Below are 18,056 nucleotides of genomic sequence, written 5' to 3' on the forward strand. Positions count from 1 at the left end.
GGCCCGGCGTCCGCCCGGAAGAAAATATAAAGCACACTTCCGCTTCCGGTCCGTGTCCTTGTGGCTCCGTGTCCTGTGGGTCCTGCCTTTGCTACTTGGTCTGCACCTGGGGATCATGGCGGCCGCTGCTAGGGCCTGGTGTCGGGGGCTCGTGGGGGCCGTGGCGCTGCCCAGGGGTGAGCAGGGGATGACCGGATGAGGCTCGGGGCAGGAGCAGCGGCGCGACCAGCGCGGGGAGCCCCCCAGGCCTCACCCTGCGCTCCTGTGCCTTTTATCTCCCCGTGCAGTGGTTGGACGATCCTCGGCGCTGTTGCTGCCGGTGAGGAGGGAAAGCGCTGCGGCCGACAAGCGCCGTGAGTATGTGCGGGCCCGGCCCTTCTCGGGACTACGGGCGGGGGCTTCTCATTCCCTTCGTCATGTTTGTCCTTGTTCTGGGATGCCCTTCCCTGCGTCTCGGCAACTCTACTTGTCCTTGGAGAGCTGACTGCAACGATCCTCCCTCTGCAGGCCGAATCGGGCCCTCCCTGTGCCCTTAGGTCCATGATTGCCCCCTTGTCTACTTCCGTGATTCTCTTTTTCTCTGATTAGGTGATCAAATGTTTGAGAGCAGGAAACATAATATTTGGGCCTTAGAGCCCAATATAGAGCCTGTTGTCATAGTAGCTCACATTGAGTGCTTATTGTGTGCCAGGCCCCTGGGAAATGTTTTTATGAATGGTCTTAAAGTCCTCACAACAATCTTATGAGGTAGATAAGTATTTTCATACTATGGATCAGGCAGGAAACAGTCCAGAGAAATAACTTGCTCAGGATTACAACACTATTGAGTGACAGAGCAGACCTGCTTGCTGCCAGAGACCAACCAAATAACCATTACCCTGCAGTCTATGATGTTTGGGTGCTTAGTGATTTAGGTTGCATGAATGTGTAGAGATACAGTATAGACAATATAAGCCAACTGGGAGTCAGGAGACCTAGCATTTCCCCCTCTTTGGGTCTCCGTTGCTTCCTCTATGCATAAATAAATAAGGTTTCAACTAGAGAATCTGTGAGAGCTCGTAAGCCCTGAAGTTCTTCCTTGAGAGCCTGCTATGAGCCAGGTGCTAAGGGGATACACAGAAGCAAACGTTCTGGTTCCGACCCGTATGGAGTCTGGTAAGAGAGCGGAAACGTATGTTGCTTTAACAGAAATGCAGGCTTCATGAAGGGAAGAACCATGGAGTAGTTTTGAGAAGAGGCAAACATGCCGGCTTCAATAGTGAGTCTTTGCGGACTGTGTAGGTGTCATTTCCCCTAAGGTTTCATCACTTCCTATTCCCTCCATCCTCACCTTTCTCAAAGTTGTACAGGGAGCCTCTTGTAAGCCCAGACTAGATTGGATGCAGGGCTGGTTGCTGACTTTGCCATTTGTTTGTTAAATATGCCTTCTTCTTTCAGCCACTGTCAGACCACGGGATGATGTGGCCCACAAACAGCTCTCAGCTTTTGGAGAGTATGTAGCTGAAATCCTGCCCAAGTATATCCAACAAGTTCAGGTAATATTCAGTACTGTTGTTTGGCCGGGGTCAAGAAAGAACCATATTCTCAGGTCATGTGGGAGTGAGCAGCCTGGGATCAGAAACCACAGATTCTGCCCAGCCAGTGTTGCTCAGTGGTTGAGCATCAACCCATGAACCAAGAGGTCACTGGTTCAATTCCCGGTCAAGGCACATGCCCGGGTTTCGGGGTGGATCTCCAAGTAGGGCTGTGGAGGAGGCAAACGATTGATGTTTCTCTCTCATCAATGTTTCTCTCTAAAATCCTCTCCCTTCCCCTCCCTCTCTCAGATCAAGAAAAACATATTTTTAAAAAAGCCCCACACATTCCTCCATCCCAACTCAGGTTTCTTTCTCTGCCTTAAATCAGGAGAATCAGCTCAAGTTAGTTGCTCCCTTGGTAGCTCTTTGTTGTCTCTACCTCCTGTCTCATGTCTGCAGGTGTCCTGCTTCAATGAGTTAGAGATCTGTATCCATCCCGATGGAGTCATTCCAGTGCTGACTTTCCTCAGGGATCACACCAATGCACAATTCAAATCCTTGGCTGACTTGACAGCAGTGGACATCCCAACCCGGCAGAACCGTTTTGAGGTCAGTCAGGAGGTTTGAAAGGTTTTTGGGGTAGAGGAAGGAAAGGGAAAAGAACACTTTTAGTGTAACGGTTGCCAGTAGGATCCATAGCCTTAGGTTTAGTTGGGTCAGACAGCTTAACAAAAACAGTTAAACTAGGCCAGTGGTCGGCAAACTGCGGCTTGCGAGCCACATGCGGCTCTTTGGCCCCTTGAGTGTGGCTCTTCCACAAAATACCACAGCCTGGGTGAGTCTATTTTGAAGAAGTGGCATTAGAAGAAGTTTAAGTTTACAAAATTTGGCTCTCAAAAGAAATTTCAATTGTTGTACTGTTGATATTTGGCTCTGTTGTCTAATGAGTTTGCCGACCACTGAACTAGGGCCTCAGAATCAGGCAGGCCTCGAGTTTAAATCATGGCTCTGCCACCTATACACTGTGTGAATATTTTGTTTAATCTTTCTGAGTTTTAATTTTCTTTTGGGCAGAATAAGTATAAAGTTGTCCCTAATTCATAGGGTGGTTGTGAGGATTAGATGAGATAGTACTGGTAGATTACTAGCACACAAGTTTTCAATATATTTAACTATTGATATTTACTGATAATATACTATTTGCCAGACCCTGGGATAGAGAGAGAAATAACACCCAATAACTGCCTTCCAGGAGTCCCTCAAACTCTTGTCAGGGAAGAAACATAAACAGCTTTTTGTAATAACATATAATACATGGTAGTTAAAGATGTGCTGTAAGAATGCAGGAGGACCACTTAGCCCTGTCCAGGAGGCGTCTTTGAAGGGAGAGAGAATGTTTGTGCTGAGTCTTAATGGATGACCAGAAGACTAGGAATTAGTCCAGTGAGGATTGGGATTGGGGGAGATGTGGTTTGGAGACATCCTAGACAAAGGGAATAGCATGAACAAAGACAAGTATGCTGACTGCTGAGCAGCTACATGTCAGTGTGGCTTAGGCCTTTGGAAGCAGTTGTAAGTATAGGAGGATCTTGAGGTGTTGAGCTTCAGGATAGAAGGCAGATTTACCTAATTCACCTTGTGTCCTCATCATTGATACTCCCCTCAGGGACTTCAGCCTCAGACCCTTCAGCTTGTGCCCATCTTGGTCCTCCATTTCCTCTGTTCTCCCTAGATTGTTTACAACCTGCTGTCTCTGCGATTCAACTCCCGCATCCGTGTGAAGACCTATACAGATGAGCTGACACCCATTGAGTCCTCTGTCTCTGTGTATAAGGCAGCAAACTGGTACGAAAGGGAGGTGAGTTACTGGGCATGGTGGACCGTGATTCTGAGCGAGTTGCAGAATTGGTTGGAACTACTGTGGGCAGCACAGCTCCTTATCCCCATGTTGGCCATGATGGACTGGTTGCCCGAGGGCCTCTTTTTTCTAGATCTGGGACATGTTTGGAGTCTTCTTTGCTAACCACCCTGACCTAAGAAGGATCCTGACAGACTATGGCTTTGAGGGACATCCTTTCCGGAAAGACTTCCCCCTGTCTGGCTACGTTGAGGTAGGAGCCTTGGAACTGTGGTCGCAGCCTCAGGGAAGGACTGGCAGGGAACCTGGGGCATCCTGGGCATGGCAGGAAATATGGTTTGTGGATTGTGGTTTAAGAGCATTAACACACTGAGTCTGTCCCCAAGATCTGAAAGTGGAATGTCATTTTACCCTACCCTGGATCTCTGAGAAGGAAGCTGACAGGGAAGACACTGAATATTCAGCCTTTGAGAGTGGCCAGAGGCAGGACCAGTAACATGTGACTATCAGGGTCTTATAAAGAATTTCAGTGCTTTACTTTACCATCCGTGTGCTGCAGGTTGTTTGTCAGCAGGGAGATAATCTATTGTGTACATTAACACAGGTGATTTTGTAGCAAAGTAACTTTTTAGAAATACCAAGATAGTGGCAATCCAGCCCTTCTCTTTAGTGCTGGAATGCTCCTGTTTTCTTAGTATTTTTGTATGGTCCCCTTTCCTTCTCAAGCTACTTCTGGTCAGGGTTACTTCCCTCTCTTCTCCCCTTCTTTCACCCCTACTGTCCCCCTAATTTGGGTTGCCTCTTAACCCTAGCACTTGTTTGTTCTTATCTTATCCAGCTGATCCTCCAATAACAAGAAAAGCCATGCCAAATTGATTGTCTCACATCTTGACACCGATAATGCCAAGGCCCCAGGGCCCGAACTTGAGTGCCTGCCAGTCTAGGTGTACTCTTTTCAGCCACTGACTTGCTCCCTAATCCTGGGCAAATACTTATCTTATGAAATGTGTGGATGGGTGAGCAAAATCAGTTCAGCTGGAAAAGAGCTCATACTGGGATGGTGGGCAGGTGAGCCTGACCGGGTGATGGCAGGGCATGAGATAGAGGGCATTTTGGACTATGGTTGATAAGTAATAGATGTGGATGGAGACTTGAAACAGGCTGGGACAGGAATCAAGAATAGAGAAGTAAAGGGGCTGGAGAAATCACCCATGGCATGGGAAAGTGGGCTGCTTGCTGTAACAAGGCCTTCCTCCATGCGCAAACCTGCCTTTTTCTTCCGCAGTTACGCTATGATGATGAAGTGAAGCGTGTGGTGGCTGAGCCAATAGAATTGGCCCAAGAGTTCCGCAAGTTTGACTTAAATAGCCCATGGGAGGCTTTCCCTGCCTATCGCCAGCCCCCTGAGAGTCTCAAGCTGGAAGCCGGAGACAAGAAACCCGAAACCAAGTAGCTCCAGGGAAGGCATCTGGATCCTAGAAAGCGCCTTATCTATAATTGAGTGTCTGTGTAAATAAAATCCTACTTAGACTCATCACTTCCTGTGTGCTTATCATCAAGAAGTTTTTACTCAGGATAGGCGAGATGGCAGGCAGGAGTTATCCCTGCTGATTACCAAATTGGGAGTCTGTTTTAATGGGACTAAATAGTGCAGTTACAGATGTGGTGACCTGCAGGCCTGGATGTATTTCTGAGGGTGAAATTCAAAGTTCACATAGCACACAGGGCTCAGGGTGGGTGTGGCATGGCCTCTAGCAGGGTCTCAACAACTGCTGGAGAAAGCCCCATGTCTGGCAGTAGCTTATGTGTCCAGGGGCTTGGGTGGAACCAGAAAACCACTACCCACCCTCATTCCATGCAAATATCCACAGGGTTCCTTGAGCCATCAGGAAGAGCTGCAGCCCATTTTTGAGTCTTGAACCCTGCAACCTGACAGCCCATCACGCTTGATCTAAGGGAATCTTCCTAGACTCTGGCCTGAGCCAAGAATGTTGTCAACAAGCAAAGGAGGACCCAAGGCTGAGGCAAATGACATTCAGGAGCTGCAGAGCTTTCAGGGGCAGGGGGGCTAGGACTCCCCACCCCAGCTGGTCTGGACTGTGTTCAGCCAGTCTGGCTGAGTGCCTGAGGTGGAAGTGCTTGGCTTTGCCTGTTCATGGCACTGTCCAGTCAGTCTGGCCTGCATTTGTAGGACTGGGCTTTGCAGCTGATTTTCTTGGCTGTTGAGGGGCTCCCTGGAGGCTGGGCTGGGGATGGGGCGTCAGGAGTTGGGCTCAGCTGCAGGATGTTTTGGGTATGAGGACAGATAAATAGTAAGATAGTATTACTGCCTGGGCTCTTCCCTACCTTTTAGGAGGGCCAAGCTCAAGCTGTTTGCTACCAAACACCTTTTTTCTATTAACTAAGAATCCGGCCCATCTGGCTAGCAACAGCCAAGGATTTCACATTTCTATGGGATGGAAAGAGCCCTGGGAAGCCAGAGCCAGCTCCTCCCTGTTTTGCTTTGAAGACTGACACGCAAAGCAGGGAACACTTGAGCAGCCTGCAGTGGAAAGCTGGAGCCATGGTGTGTGGCAGGCGGATGCAGGAGCAGAGAGCAGCCAGGGAGAGCAGAACTCGGAGGACGCGGTGGGGCATGGCGGGGAAGATTAAGTTCCTGGCTTGGCTAATGGTAGCCATCTGCCTCCTCCCTGGGTTGACTACAACCCAGCACCATGAAGGTACCAGGGCTTCAGGGTGAGGTGGATGGGAACCAAGGAAGGCCGCTGGCTCACAGCAGTTCTAGTTGGTTCTGTCTGAGCCTAGCAGGGCCTAGGAATGGTGGCCTGACCTGTGCTGCAGAGGTTAATGGTGTGGGCCCCTCCCCTAGAACAGGAAAGGTCCAGGTGAAGTGAAGGGAGATAAACGTAGGTGCTGACCGTGGACAGAGTTGGGCCTGGGCTTATTCTGGTTGATGCCTGAAGCAGTTTCCCTTGCTCTGCCCTGGGCTTGGAACAAGCATTTCAAGGGATGGGCGCACCCTGGGGTGGGATGAAGGAAGCTGCAACAGACATCCTGCCTTGCCTGGCCCCCCTGCCTTGCATACCATCACTGAGGAGTAAGGAAGAAGTGGGTTCTTTCCAAAAGGGGTCCTCAATCTTTGGGGAAGGTCACTGGTACTGTTTTAGGTTTCACTGTCACCAGATGATAGGGAAGGAGGGAAAGTGGGAAGTAAAGTGTCTTGTGACTCGTTGCCCTGGAGCTCTTGGCCAAGGGAACTGTGAAGGAGTTCTGGACATTTGCCGAGGTGGTATCTGGGTTTGGGATGATGATCTTGGAATAAGACCTATGCCTTGGGTGGCAAAGGTCAATGTGCATATGTGTGTAGGGAGTGGGGAGGGGGATGGAATGGCATTCCTACTCTTGCAGCTAAAACCTCTAGATACTCTTACAGGCAGCGAAGGGGCACTTCTGGGAAGCTGGGTTGTTTAGGATGGAGCTTGGCAGGGGCCTGACTTCTCTCTGCTGCCCCAGGGCAGCGCATGGACAGCACCAGCGTGGCAGGTGGCCTGCAGGAGCCAGAGGCCCCGGAAGTGATGTTTGAGGTCTTTCCTCCAGCTTGGGACATGGGGGTTGGGGGGGTGGCAGTGTCCAGAGGTCCCTAAACTCAAGAGTTGGGAAGGGGGATGTCTCAAGCTGGGCCTGTTGGGGGTGGGGGACAACCCAGCATGGGACCTACTGCCTGCTTATGCCCCCCTGGCCCACTCTAGCTCCCTACCCTGCCCCCGGAGCTCAGCCCACTCCTTACACAGCTCCCCTTGCAGCTGCTCTGGGCCAGGCTGGAGCTGGATGTCATGGGGCAGCTGCACATCCAGGATGAGGAACTGGCGTCCACCCGTCCAGGCCGCCGACTCGGGCTCCTCCTGCAGCACCACGTGCCCAGTGACTTGGAGGGTGCTGAGCAGTGGCTGCAGCAGTTCCAGGACCGGCGGAAGGGGCCTCCTCTTAGCCCTTGGGATTTTGAACATCTGCTCCTCACCGGCCTATCCTGTGTCTACCGGCTCCACAAGGCTCTGGAGGCCGAGGAGAGGGGTCGCTGGGCCCAGGTCTTTGCCCTCCTGGCACAGGAAACACTCTGGGACCTGTGCAAAGGCTTCTGCCCCGAGGGCCAGCCTCCTTCTTTGGGGCCCTGGGCCTCAATCCTTGACCCCTTCCCCTGACCCTCCCCTTTCACCTATCAGCCCCCTAATTCCCACCCCAAGCCAGACTCATCCTGGGCAGGGGCTTCCATATGGCACCTGGTTCTTCCCACTGTGTTCAGGTCTTTGGCTTAGGGCTGCACCCTGCACCCATGTTTACCGCTTCCCCATCTTCTTCCCTGGGCCCTGATAGGCAAAGAGCCCAGCCTCTGGGTCCCAGGCAGCAGGTGCAAAACTAAAGCAGGACCTCCAGGCAGTGTGTGGTCTGTGTGGTTGTGTGGTCTGTGTGGTGTGTATGTGTGTGGTGTGTGTGTGTGTGTGTGTGGTGTGTGTGTGTGTGTGGTGTGTATGTGTGTGTGGTGTGTGGTATGTGTGTGTGTGGTATGTATGTGTATGGTATGTGTGTGTGGTGTGGTCTCTGTGTGTGGTGTGTATGTGTGTGTGTGGTATGTGTGTGTGTGTGGTGTATGTGTGTGTGGTGTATGTGGTATGTGTGTGTGGTGTGGTCTGTGTGTGTGGTGTGTATGTGTGGTGTGTGTGTGTGTGTGTTGGGGTTAGGATTGAGAAGTGTGTTTTAAAAGATGCTGAAAGGGAGGCTACCCCTAAGTCAGGGGGTCAGACCCTCCAGCCCCACCCTGGCAGTCCATGAGGCCCTGGGAATCTGAGGGAGCCTTCTGCATGCTCCATACCCCCAGCCCTTTAGGTACCCCTTTAAGCCCAACCACTGCTCTGGGGCCCCTGAATCCACGTTCCCCATTTGGACTGGGAGAACAGCCTGGGCATTCTCAGTTTTGTCTGTTGGAAGAGTGAAGGGAAGCAGGTGGAGAAATGTACATTTTTAGGGGAGGAGGGATGTTTTTTGGTCCATCTCACCAAGTTTCAGATGAACACTTCAGAGGAAGGGGAGAGGCTGGGAGGGGATTGACAGAAACAGGCCGAGGCTGGCTGGTGGAGCCCCTGATCCTGTGTAGCGCCCCCCCCCCCCCTATAAAATGTTCTGTTCTGGCCTCCTGGGTCTTTCCATGTCAGAGTAAGCTGTTTCACCCCTGTCCTGAGCAAACCGCCCTCCTACTCCTGGGACGGTAGGAGGTGGGGCACCAGGTACCAGCTGCTATCCCCTTCACACACCTGACCGGAAGAAGGCACACTCCCACACGTAGCCGGGTATTGCCCCTCCAACCATCAGTGGGCCCCGAGAATGGAAGGTCAATGGGGAGGAGTTAGACAGGAGCTGACCGGAAAGGGACATGAATGGGTGGGAGGCCCACAACGGGTTAGATGTGTCGGATTCGAATTCTCATCTCACCTTCCTGGTTAATCTTGCCCTCTGACCCCCGACCCTCACCCCACGTCTGCCATAGTCAGTGCCTTCCCTCCCGCCTCCCAAAGAGACAAAATTGTCGCCGTCAAGACAGAGAACAGGACCGGACACAGGCGCCGGCGCAGGCCCGCTTTATTGGCATCCAGCCGCGCGGGGCGGGCCGTCATGCTCGCCAGCGAGTGGTGGGGCCGCGCGGCCCGGCATGCACGCCCTCGGCTCCTCCCAGGGGGAGCTCAGAGCTCCAGGGGCCCGGGGCCCGGCGGGCTGGCGGCGGCGGGGTCGGGGTCGGGGTACACCAGGAAGCCGGAGAAGGTGATGTACTTGCCGTGGTTGCTGTAGGCCCCGTAGCCGTCGTGGTCGTGGCTGAGCAGCCACACGGCGTCGCCGCGCTGCAGCGCCAGCATCACGCTCTGGCTCTGCATCTCGCGGCGCCGCGACGCGCCGTCGTCGTAAATCATGGCCTGCACCTCGTCGCGGTTCTTCATCAGCTTCACCGACAGCGTCTTCCGCGGCAGCTTGCCCAGCGTGAAGGAGAAGAAGTAGGCGCCAGGCAGGCGGCAGCGGAACACGCCGGCCTCCGCGTCGAAGTCGCCGCCGATGTTGACGAGCTCCGTGTCGAAGGCGAGGGGCCGGTGGCGCGGGCCCGGGCCCGCGTCCGAGCCCACCAGGCTGCGCGTGCGCGCCGCCGAGAAGGCCGAGCGCGGCTCGGGGGGCGCGGGCGGGCGGCGCGCAGGCGCGGGCGCGTCGGCGTCGGCGTACACCAGGTAGCCGCTGAAGGTGGCGCCGGGCGCGCCCAGCGCGTACTGCGGGGCGCCGTGCAGCCGCAGCCACACCACGTCGCCGTAGTCGAGCTGCAGCATGGCGCTCTGGCTGGCGGCGCGCCGCGAGCCGGGCCGCCGCTGCTCGTCGAAGGCCAGCGCCTGCACCTCGTCGCGGTTGCGCACCAGCATCACCGACAGGCTCTTGTGCGGAGCCTTGCCGGCCGTGAACGAGAAGAAGTAGGCGCCCGGCACGCGGCAGCGGAACTGGCCCGTGGCTGCGTCGAAGTCGCCCCCGATGTTGACGTACACCTTGTCGAAGGTCACCGCCATCTCCATCTCCGAAGTGCCCTCCAGCGGAGTGGTGCGTGCCGCCGAGAAGGCCGAGCGCAGCTCCGTGGAGCCGGGCGCCGGGCCCAGTGCCCAGGACGCTGCCGGGCCCAGCAGGCCCAGCAGGAGCGGCAGCATGGCGCCTGAAAGGGGGGCAGAAGGAAGGAGAGGAGGGTTGGGCGGGGGCACCTCCAAATTCCCGGAGCTCTGGACCTACAGACCGGTTCTCTTCCCAGCCCTGCCCTTGATGCTTAACCAGGACTCGGTTTCCTATGCACTTGGATTAATCAGTGATCTGCAAACTTGAGCAGTCAGTGTCACATGGAGAGCTTATTCACACATGCATGGTTGGTCCTCATCTCCAGAGTTTGCATTTAGTAGGTCTAATGAGGCCTGAGAATTTTCATCTTCCAACGAGTCCCCAGGTAAAGTAGATGCGCCTGGTCCAGGGACCACACTTTGGGAACCATTAGATTAGGCCAGCGATTCTTCAAACTTTTATTGTTATAAGCACTGGAACCCCTTTCTCACGTGAAAGCTGTCATACATATAACACAGATGCAAGCAGAATGCTCTGTTTGTAGGGGCTTACCCTATCCCCTTCCCCTTGGCACCCAGGGGTCCTGGGAACACAAGGGATGGGCAAGGGGTCTCTGAGTTTCCTTCAGCCTCTGGGTTGCTGCATTTTCCTCTGGCTATTCTGTGGTCTTCGGCTTGCCTTTCACTCAGGCATTGGTTTGCTGTACTGATGTCCTCCATGATGGCTACAGTTTCAGCCCATCTGGGCAGGAAAGGAAATAGCTACTCCCTGACCCTTACCCTGGTCTCTGACCCATCCAAGAGTCAGCTTCCACACTGGGCTTCTGGATTCCTCAGGGGCCCTTCTTGCACTAAAGAGGCCGGAACAGTTGGGCTTTGAGGCAGTTCCCCCAAGTGACTCCTTCTCTGAGCTTGGGGGCTGGTCACAGGGAAAGGAGAGCCAGGAGCGGCTGGTAACAGAGGGAGAGCAACAATTCCAGCAGGCCTCTGACAGTGTGAGGTCAGCAGCGTTGTTCTTCAGTGGTGGGGTGGAGAGGACAGACAGCTAGACCTGGGCCTGGGTCCTGGCTCTACCACTTACACGCTGTGAAATCTTAGGCAAGTTCCTAAACTTCCCTGGGCACGGCTTCCTGTATGTAAAGGGGAGGGAACCTCCTTCACAAGCTGACTGGGAGAGTGTTCTGAGATAACCGGTGTGAACACAGTCTGAGCGGCTGTGTCACCCAGGTGTGTAGATGCTTCTGCTCTTGGCCTTGAGAAAAGCAATCTGATCAAGTTCTTGACATAAGGGGTTAGGGACTCAGTAACTCCTACTCCTGGGAGCTTGGTGAAGGCTCTGCTTAACTCGAAGGAGCCACTCTCCGATGGCGGGGTTCCGTCAGCTTCCTAGTAGGCATAGGCTTTGGGAATTGAATACCCAAAGGCTTTGAAGTGGAGACAAAGCAGGACAGAAAATGAGCTGGCAAGAGCCTAGCAGGTGGGCTTCTGTAGGCAGTATCCTGGGAGCCTGTGTAGCTTTATGTCTCTGAGACACGGGGACCTGCGGAGATGGGTGGCCAGGTGCAGCTGCACAGACGTGCTCTACACAGCAAGGGCATTCACCTTAGGGTAGGTGGGCGCTGGAATGTAGCCCACATTACACTTGCCCAAATGTGTGGGGCTGCTGCACCTGGAGAAAAGTGTGCTTTTCCTAATCCTCTTAAGACCCCAAGTCCCTAGCCCCGCTGAGCACTCTCCCTCCAGAGGAGGTACCTTTCCCAATTCCTACCAAGGCCCGCTATGGGTTGGCCAAGACCCTTGGTGCGGGAGAGGCATCTGCAGTTGGAGTGGTGACGACTGCACCTCCGTGCATTCCCCTCTGGCAATATCTGGGCGCATGGCAATCCTGGCAGACATGTGGGTCCTCTCCCACTTTACAGATGAGAAAAGCCGCGACCCAACAAGAGGAGGTGTTTTGGACCAAGATCACGCAGGGAGCACTGAGGCAAGCCTTGAAACGGGGTTTTTGACTCCAAAATCAGTGTGTGCCCTCCTCCTCTCCACGGCCTTTCCCTCCTGGACACAGCTATTTCCAGACAACCTGTCCTCTGCCTCAGTTTCCCTTTTTGCACAATTAGGAGGGGAGTCAAGTGGAATGAGTCTTGGCATCAGGGGTGAAGAAAGGAAGCAAAACCAAATAAAACCAACCAAACAAAACTCTAGCGTTTTGCCTTCTGAGAGTGTGGGAGCATCTGAGCTCTTCCTGACCCTGCTGCTCTTAGCTGTCCTGCTCCCGGACCCTGCCCATCCCACCCCCAGCCGGCTGGTGCACCCGCCAGCGCCAGAGGGTCCTCCGGTGTGTCCAGTACCCCACCTTCGTTTCACCCGCCGCTGCCCAGTTCCCAGATGCCTAGGGCCCCGTCCGTCCGTCCGTCCGTCCGTCCCTAAACCTTCCCTGAGCAGGTCAGAGGTGGGAGGGGGTCAGGTGGGCATCACAGCTGCAGGGAAGGAAATGGCTGTTCCTAGCTCTGTCCAGGTGGAGCGCAAAATAGTCATCTTTAAAGAGGAAAAAACTGGGACACAGATAAGTGGGCAGCCCCGGAGCCCCGGGAACCCATGGGGGAGGTGCAGCGATGTCAGGCGAAGGGGAGCTCAGAGCCCCTCTCCTCGCCCAGCCCTCTCCCCAAACCCGGCCTCCCTCAACAGCCCCCCTCCCCACCTACCTTGAAGGCTCCTCGTGCTCCCGATAAATGCCCCCTTCACAGAAGCCAATTAATCATTTCTCGTGGGGGAAAAATCCCTCCGAAAGGGGTACCCCAGACCTCCTCCCCTCAAACCCCCTCCCCCGCCCCCGCCAGACCCTCCTTTATTCATCTTTTCCGAGGAAAAGCCCTTGAGCCTCTCAACAAAAAGCTCCCACATCCTCCTTTCGGGGAAGGACCCCATTTCCACGCGCCGTCCGCGCCCCCGCCCCCCATTCAGGATCAACCTTGCCGCCCCCACCCCCCTAACCCCGCCCTCGGGCTGCCCTCACCTGGCTGAGGACGGAGGTCGGGTCGGTCCGCTCCGAGCCGGCTCGGGCTCCGGGCTCCGGGCTCCGGGCTCCGGGCCGCGCACAGACCGCCCGCGCTGCGGCGGGAGGGGCCTGGCGGGGCGGCGGGGGCTCGGGCAGCTTCCCCCGGGCCGCGGCGGCGGGGTGCGGGGTGCGGGGACCCGGGTGGGCCGGGGCGGCGAGGCGCGAGGGGAAGAGGCCAGCTAGAGAGGGAGCCGAGCGGCGGGCGGGGGAGAGGCGGGGGAGGGGCGGGCAGGGGAGCCGAGAAGCCAGAGGGAGGGGCGCGCCTCGGCGGGAAGCCGAGCAGCGCACCTAGGGGCTCGGCGCCGGCCCCGAGGAGGCCCCTGCGCAGGCTGCGCGCACTCCGGGCGCTTCCTCACGCGTCATCTCCCCGGAGTGGGCTTCATCCCTCTGGCTCTAGCGAGCCCGCATCGTGAATCCAAGTTAGCAGAAGGGGAAACTGAGGCCTGCGGCAGCGGCCGCACTGGGGGTGGCCCAGGGCACTCCATCCTCCTCCCTGGTTGGAGGAGAGGGGGCTGGAGCAGGACCCGGAGACCGGACTGGCCTCTGGGCTGCAAGGACAGTGCAAGGTGAGGTTTGGGCTGGGACCGATGTCCAGGCTGAGAGGCACTGGGGGAGGGGTCTGAGGGAAGAGAAGGTAAATGGGTCAGTGTCGCCAGTATAGGAAGGGCTTAAACTGACCTAATTTTTCTTCCTCACCCCCAAACCCGAAAACAAATGCCCACGGTTGGTTAGGACAGGAGGAGGAAGACAAGGTAACCTAGACATCACAGGGTCAGCCTCGCCCCCTGGGGAGGGGGGAGGAAGGAGCGGACTCCTTGGGGCAGAACTGAATTTTGGCTGGAAAGGCTGCTTTGTCGGTGCCCGAGAGGAGGGAGAGGGTTGAGAGGGACAAGGAAAGGACTTGAAGCGCCTGTGTGCAGAGGGACCCTGACAGCCTGCCTAGCTGGGGCCAGGGTAGCAGGATGGGGGGTGGGGAGGGGGTGCTGAGAACAGCTGTCTTTCCAGGTCAGCACTCATCAGAGGCCCTTCCCAAGGCCCCACTCTGGGCTTTGACCCCCCACCCCCCACCTCCGGGAGCTCAGGGAGCTGAACTCTCTTAATCAGAGCTGCTGTTCTCTCGACCGAGGCGATGGCCTGCCTGGCACTCAGTGCTCTGAGGTGCCAGCTGCTGGTGCTGTTCCTGACCCGGTTGACTGGGGGCGGGTGGGGGGGAGCAGAGGCCTGGGCTCCAGTACTGGCCCTCTGTATGGGTCCTCAGAAGCTTGGTGACCCGTGAAGCCCTCCGGAGCTTTTATGTTACCCCCCAAAACTTAGTGGTCCCAGTTAATTCAATACATGTTAGTCCTCGTGAAGTCTTCAGGATGTTAGGCGAACGATGAATGACTATGTGCCTTAAAGGAAAGGAATGAGTGGAGGCCGGGCATGAGGGTATTTGGGGGGCACAGGGTGAAACACCTGTCTAGCCCTATCAGATCACAACTGTCTCCTTTACCAGCTTGAAAGGCCTATGGAGAGGGCATGAGGCAAGGTGAGGGTGGGATGAACCTCACAGGAATGTAGCAGATGGACTGGGGAAGGCAGGAAACTGACCTCTGGCAGCCTCAACCCTTCTGAGGGCAGGGCTGCCATCTTGAAGGTGCCTTTTCCCCCTTAAATTTGTTGTCCCTCATATTCTCTACATTTGTTTGTGTGTGTGTGTGTGTGTATATATATATATATATATATATATATATATACACATATGTGTATATGTATATATATATATATTAGACTCCTTGGGGCAGAACTGAATTTTGTGTGTGTGTGTGTATATATATATATATATATATATATATATATATATACACACACAGACACATGTATATGTATATGTATATGTATATGTATATGTATATGTATATGTATATATATTAGAGGCCCGGTGCATGAAAATTCATGCACTGGAGTGGGGGGGTCCCTCAGCCCGGCCTGCCCCCTAAAACAGTCCAGGAGCCCTCAGGGGCGGGAGGCAACCCAGCGATCAGGGGAAGGCGACACCCCATCATACCTCTGCTGATGCCACTGCCGGCAGCGCAAGCCTTGGCCGGCCCTGGGTGGCTGGGCAGCTGCTATCCGAGGTTTGCTTGCGCCTCGGGCTGGCCCTGGGCGGCTGGGGGGCTGAGGGGACTGGGGGACTCCGAAGGCAGGCGTGCAGCAGGGCTGAGGGGACTGGGCACCGCCATCTTGTGGCTGTGGGTGCCGCCATGTTTGAAGGCGGGGCAGTCAAATAGCATATTCCCTCTTTATTAGATAGGATGTATATATATTTCAGAGAGGGAGTGATAGAAACATCAATGAGAGAGAAGCATCAATTGGCTGCCTCCTGCAAGCCCCCTACTGGGGATTGATCCCGTAACCTGGGCATGTGCCCTGATTGGGAATCAAACAGTAACCTCCTGGTTCGTAGGTCGACACTCAGCCACTGACCCACACCAGGTTGAAGGTGCCTTTTGAAGGTGTGATTCCAAAGGTGGGGAGGAAGGGAAGAAGGCAGGACCCTCCAGGCAGGACCATTAAATCCCAGCAAGGGGCCTGGCTCAGGCTGAAAGCCATTTGACACTTTCCCTGGATCCACCAAAAGTTTCTCCAGAGAAGTCAGGGGGGACCGGGTGGAGGCCACTGGGAAAGGGACGTGGAGGAAGAGATTGCCATGAACTGATGAGGAGTGTCTAGGGCAGGCTGTGTGGTGGGCGTGGGGTGTGCCAGAATGGAAGTGAGGCTGCGGCAGCACTGGGCTCGGAGAAAAGAGCACTGGGCTAGGTGTACTCCCTGCCCGCTCCTCCTTAGCGGCGCAGCTGCCACACACAGCAGCAGTTTTCTTTTTTAACTCTCCATGCTGTTGCAAATGATAAGAGTTCTTTCTTTTTTTAAAAAAAAAAAAATATATTTTATTGATTTTTTACAGAGAGGAAGAGAGAGGGATAGAGAGTTAGAAATATCGATGAGAGAGAAACATCGATCAGCTGCCTCCTGCACACCCCCTACTGGGGATGTGCCCGCAACCAAGGTACATGCCCTTGACCGGAATCTGGGACCTTTCAGTCCGCAGGCCGATGCTCTATCCATTGATCCAAACCGGTTTCAGTGACAGCAGTAGTTTTCATAGCAGATCCTTTTACTGAGTGTCAGATGCTATCAGGCCCCAACCACATCCCCAGGCCCAGGGAGAGGTCGCCTGCTGGCAGTTCCAGAACGTGCCAAGCTTCCAGGCCCCCCTGGAGGCATTCTCAGCTGTGGAAGTGAGCGTGGGGCAGGCTGGAGGTGGAGAGGTAACACCTGCAGGGCAACCCTAACCCTCAACCAAGGAGGCTCCATGGTTAGTGGCTAAATGCTCCAGGTTTGGGTCCCTCACTGGGACAATTCCCAATTCCCAGGCAGACTCCAGCAGAAGGAAACCTCAGCTGGCCATTGGGAAAACCTATCGTTTCTGTAAGCTTTATTTGCTGTCCTCCCTTCCTTGTCTCACTTGCCCCTCCCTCATCCTGCTTCTTGGGATCACTTCCTAGATAAACCACCTGCTCTGAAATCTTTGTCTCAAAGTCTGCTTTGGGAGGAACCGAAACAAAGGCAATGAATAATAACTGTCTCAAACTGCATCAAGTGCTTTTTCATACCCAATACTTTAATTTTCTTAACTTCTTGAGGTAGGTATCATTAACCTAATTTTACAAATGAGAAATAAATAAGTTAATGCAGGGGCAGGATTCAAACCCAGTCTTTCTATCTCCAAAACTGGTCCTTAACCACTATGCTCTGCAGCTTCCCTAGTCCTCTAATCTTCTCTGGGCCTTATTTTCCATCTGTAAAATGAGAGACGAGCTCTTAAGTTTGAAGGGAGGCAATGTGTCATAGGCATGGTCAACAAGATATAAGCAGAAGTTATTGGGAGAAAAAATGCTTTACAGGGACTGACTCAGCTGGGGGCCACTTTTTTTTGTCTCTCTTCTCCTCCTGAAATGTATACACAAGGGCTGGAGCTCCATTGCCAGCTAGGGCCGGGAGACAACAATGAAGTGTTCAAGGCATGTCAGTAGAAGCTGAGATGAGTAAGTCTGGAGACTCTGTGTTAAAGGAGCTAATCATTTAGTAGGAGTGGCTGGACGTGGACAAAGAACCATCATAGGTGAAAAAGAGATCATGGCCCAGCCTGTGTGGCTCAGTAGTTGAGCATCAACCCATGAACTAAGTGGTTTGATTCTCGGTCAGGGCACATGCCCAAGTTTTGGGCTCAATCCCTAGTAAGGGGCTTGGGGCTTGTGGGAGGTAGCCAATTGATGTTTCTCTCTCATCGATGTTTCTATCTCTCTATCCCTCTCCCTTCCTCTCTCTCTAAAACTCAATCTCTCTCTCTCTCTCCATATATATATATATATATATATATATATATATATATATATATATAAAATAGAGAAATATGCTAATTAACCAGGACGCTGTAATAGGTCAACTGGACAGGAGGAGGTTGCACGTGCAGCAGGGGCCTCCGCATGCCTGCGCTGGGGGAGGGCCTGATCAGAAGTGGCCACGGCTGCTTCAAGGGCCAGAGAGGGAGGCAGGGCCAGACCGGCAGCAGCCATGGCTGCTGTGGGGCCTGGAGAGTGAGGCAGGGCTGGACAGGCGACTTGAGGGTGGGTGGTGCTGCGCGATTTCAAATCACACGCTGGGCTCCTAAGTATATATATAAAAGCATAATATGCAAATCAACTGGACAGCAGAACAACCGGTCACTATGATGCACACTGACCACCAGGGAGCAGATGCTCTATGCAGGAGCTGCCCCCAGCCTGCAGGCCCTGATGGCCAGAATGGGGAACCAGGGGTGGGTGGCGGTGGATGCGGGGCAGGGGGGTGGGGCTGGCTGCTGGCAGCCGGGGAAGATCGGCCCTGATCACAGGCCAGGCCTAGGGACCCTACCCATGCACGAATTTCGTACACCGGGCCTCTAGTAAAACATATTTAAA

General features: G+C 54.5%; 3 protein-coding genes across 3 annotated transcripts; 2 read left to right on the forward strand and 1 right to left on the reverse strand.

Moving 5' to 3' along the window:
• Positions 1 to 54: 54 nt before the first annotated feature.
• On the forward strand, positions 55 to 4,905 carry NDUFS3 (NADH:ubiquinone oxidoreductase core subunit S3). The gene is made up of 7 exons (XM_079788139.1): positions 55 to 176; positions 288 to 353; positions 1,438 to 1,535; positions 1,977 to 2,126; positions 3,250 to 3,375; positions 3,509 to 3,628; positions 4,661 to 4,905. The coding sequence occupies exons 1-7, from the start codon at positions 116 to 118 to the stop codon at positions 4,826 to 4,828; spliced, it is 789 nt and encodes a 262-aa protein (XP_079644265.1). The 5' UTR covers positions 55 to 115; the 3' UTR covers positions 4,829 to 4,905.
• Positions 4,906 to 5,938: 1,033 nt separating this feature from the next.
• On the forward strand, positions 5,939 to 7,574 carry FAM180B (family with sequence similarity 180 member B; the record flags this gene model as incomplete). Its single annotated transcript, XM_079787014.1, has 3 exons — positions 5,939 to 6,095; positions 6,889 to 6,959; positions 7,179 to 7,574. The coding sequence occupies 3 exons, from the start codon at positions 5,939 to 5,941 to the stop codon at positions 7,572 to 7,574; spliced, it is 624 nt and encodes a 207-aa protein (XP_079643140.1).
• A 1,527-nt stretch (positions 7,575 to 9,101) lies between these two features.
• On the reverse strand, positions 9,102 to 13,100 carry C1QTNF4 (C1q and TNF related 4). Its single transcript, XM_079788475.1, has 2 exons — positions 13,015 to 13,100; positions 9,102 to 10,105 (listed from the first exon to the last, which is right to left on the reverse strand). The coding sequence occupies exon 2, from the start codon at positions 10,098 to 10,100 to the stop codon at positions 9,108 to 9,110; it is 993 nt and encodes a 330-aa protein (XP_079644601.1). The 5' UTR covers positions 10,101 to 10,105; positions 13,015 to 13,100; the 3' UTR covers positions 9,102 to 9,107.
• Between the last annotated feature and the right edge of the window lie 4,956 nt (positions 13,101 to 18,056).

This window comes from Cnephaeus nilssonii (assembly GCF_951640355.1).
Source record: "Cnephaeus nilssonii genome assembly, chromosome: 13".
NCBI lineage: Eukaryota > Metazoa > Chordata > Mammalia > Chiroptera > Vespertilionidae > Cnephaeus > Cnephaeus nilssonii.

Coding starts and splice junctions, on each gene's coding strand:
- C1QTNF4 (XM_079788475.1), bottom strand. CDS start 10,100: ATGCTGCCGCTCCTGCTGGGCCTGCTGGGCCCGGCAGCGTCCTGGGCA.
- NDUFS3 (XM_079788139.1), top strand. CDS start 116: ATGGCGGCCGCTGCTAGGGCCTGGTGTCGGGGGCTCGTGGGGGCCGTG. Junction 354..1,437: donor CGCTGCGGCCGACAAGCGCC/GTGAGTATGTGC, acceptor TTCTTCTTTCAG/CCACTGTCAGACCACGGGAT. Junction 1,536..1,976: donor AGTATATCCAACAAGTTCAG/GTAATATTCAGT, acceptor TCATGTCTGCAG/GTGTCCTGCTTCAATGAGTT.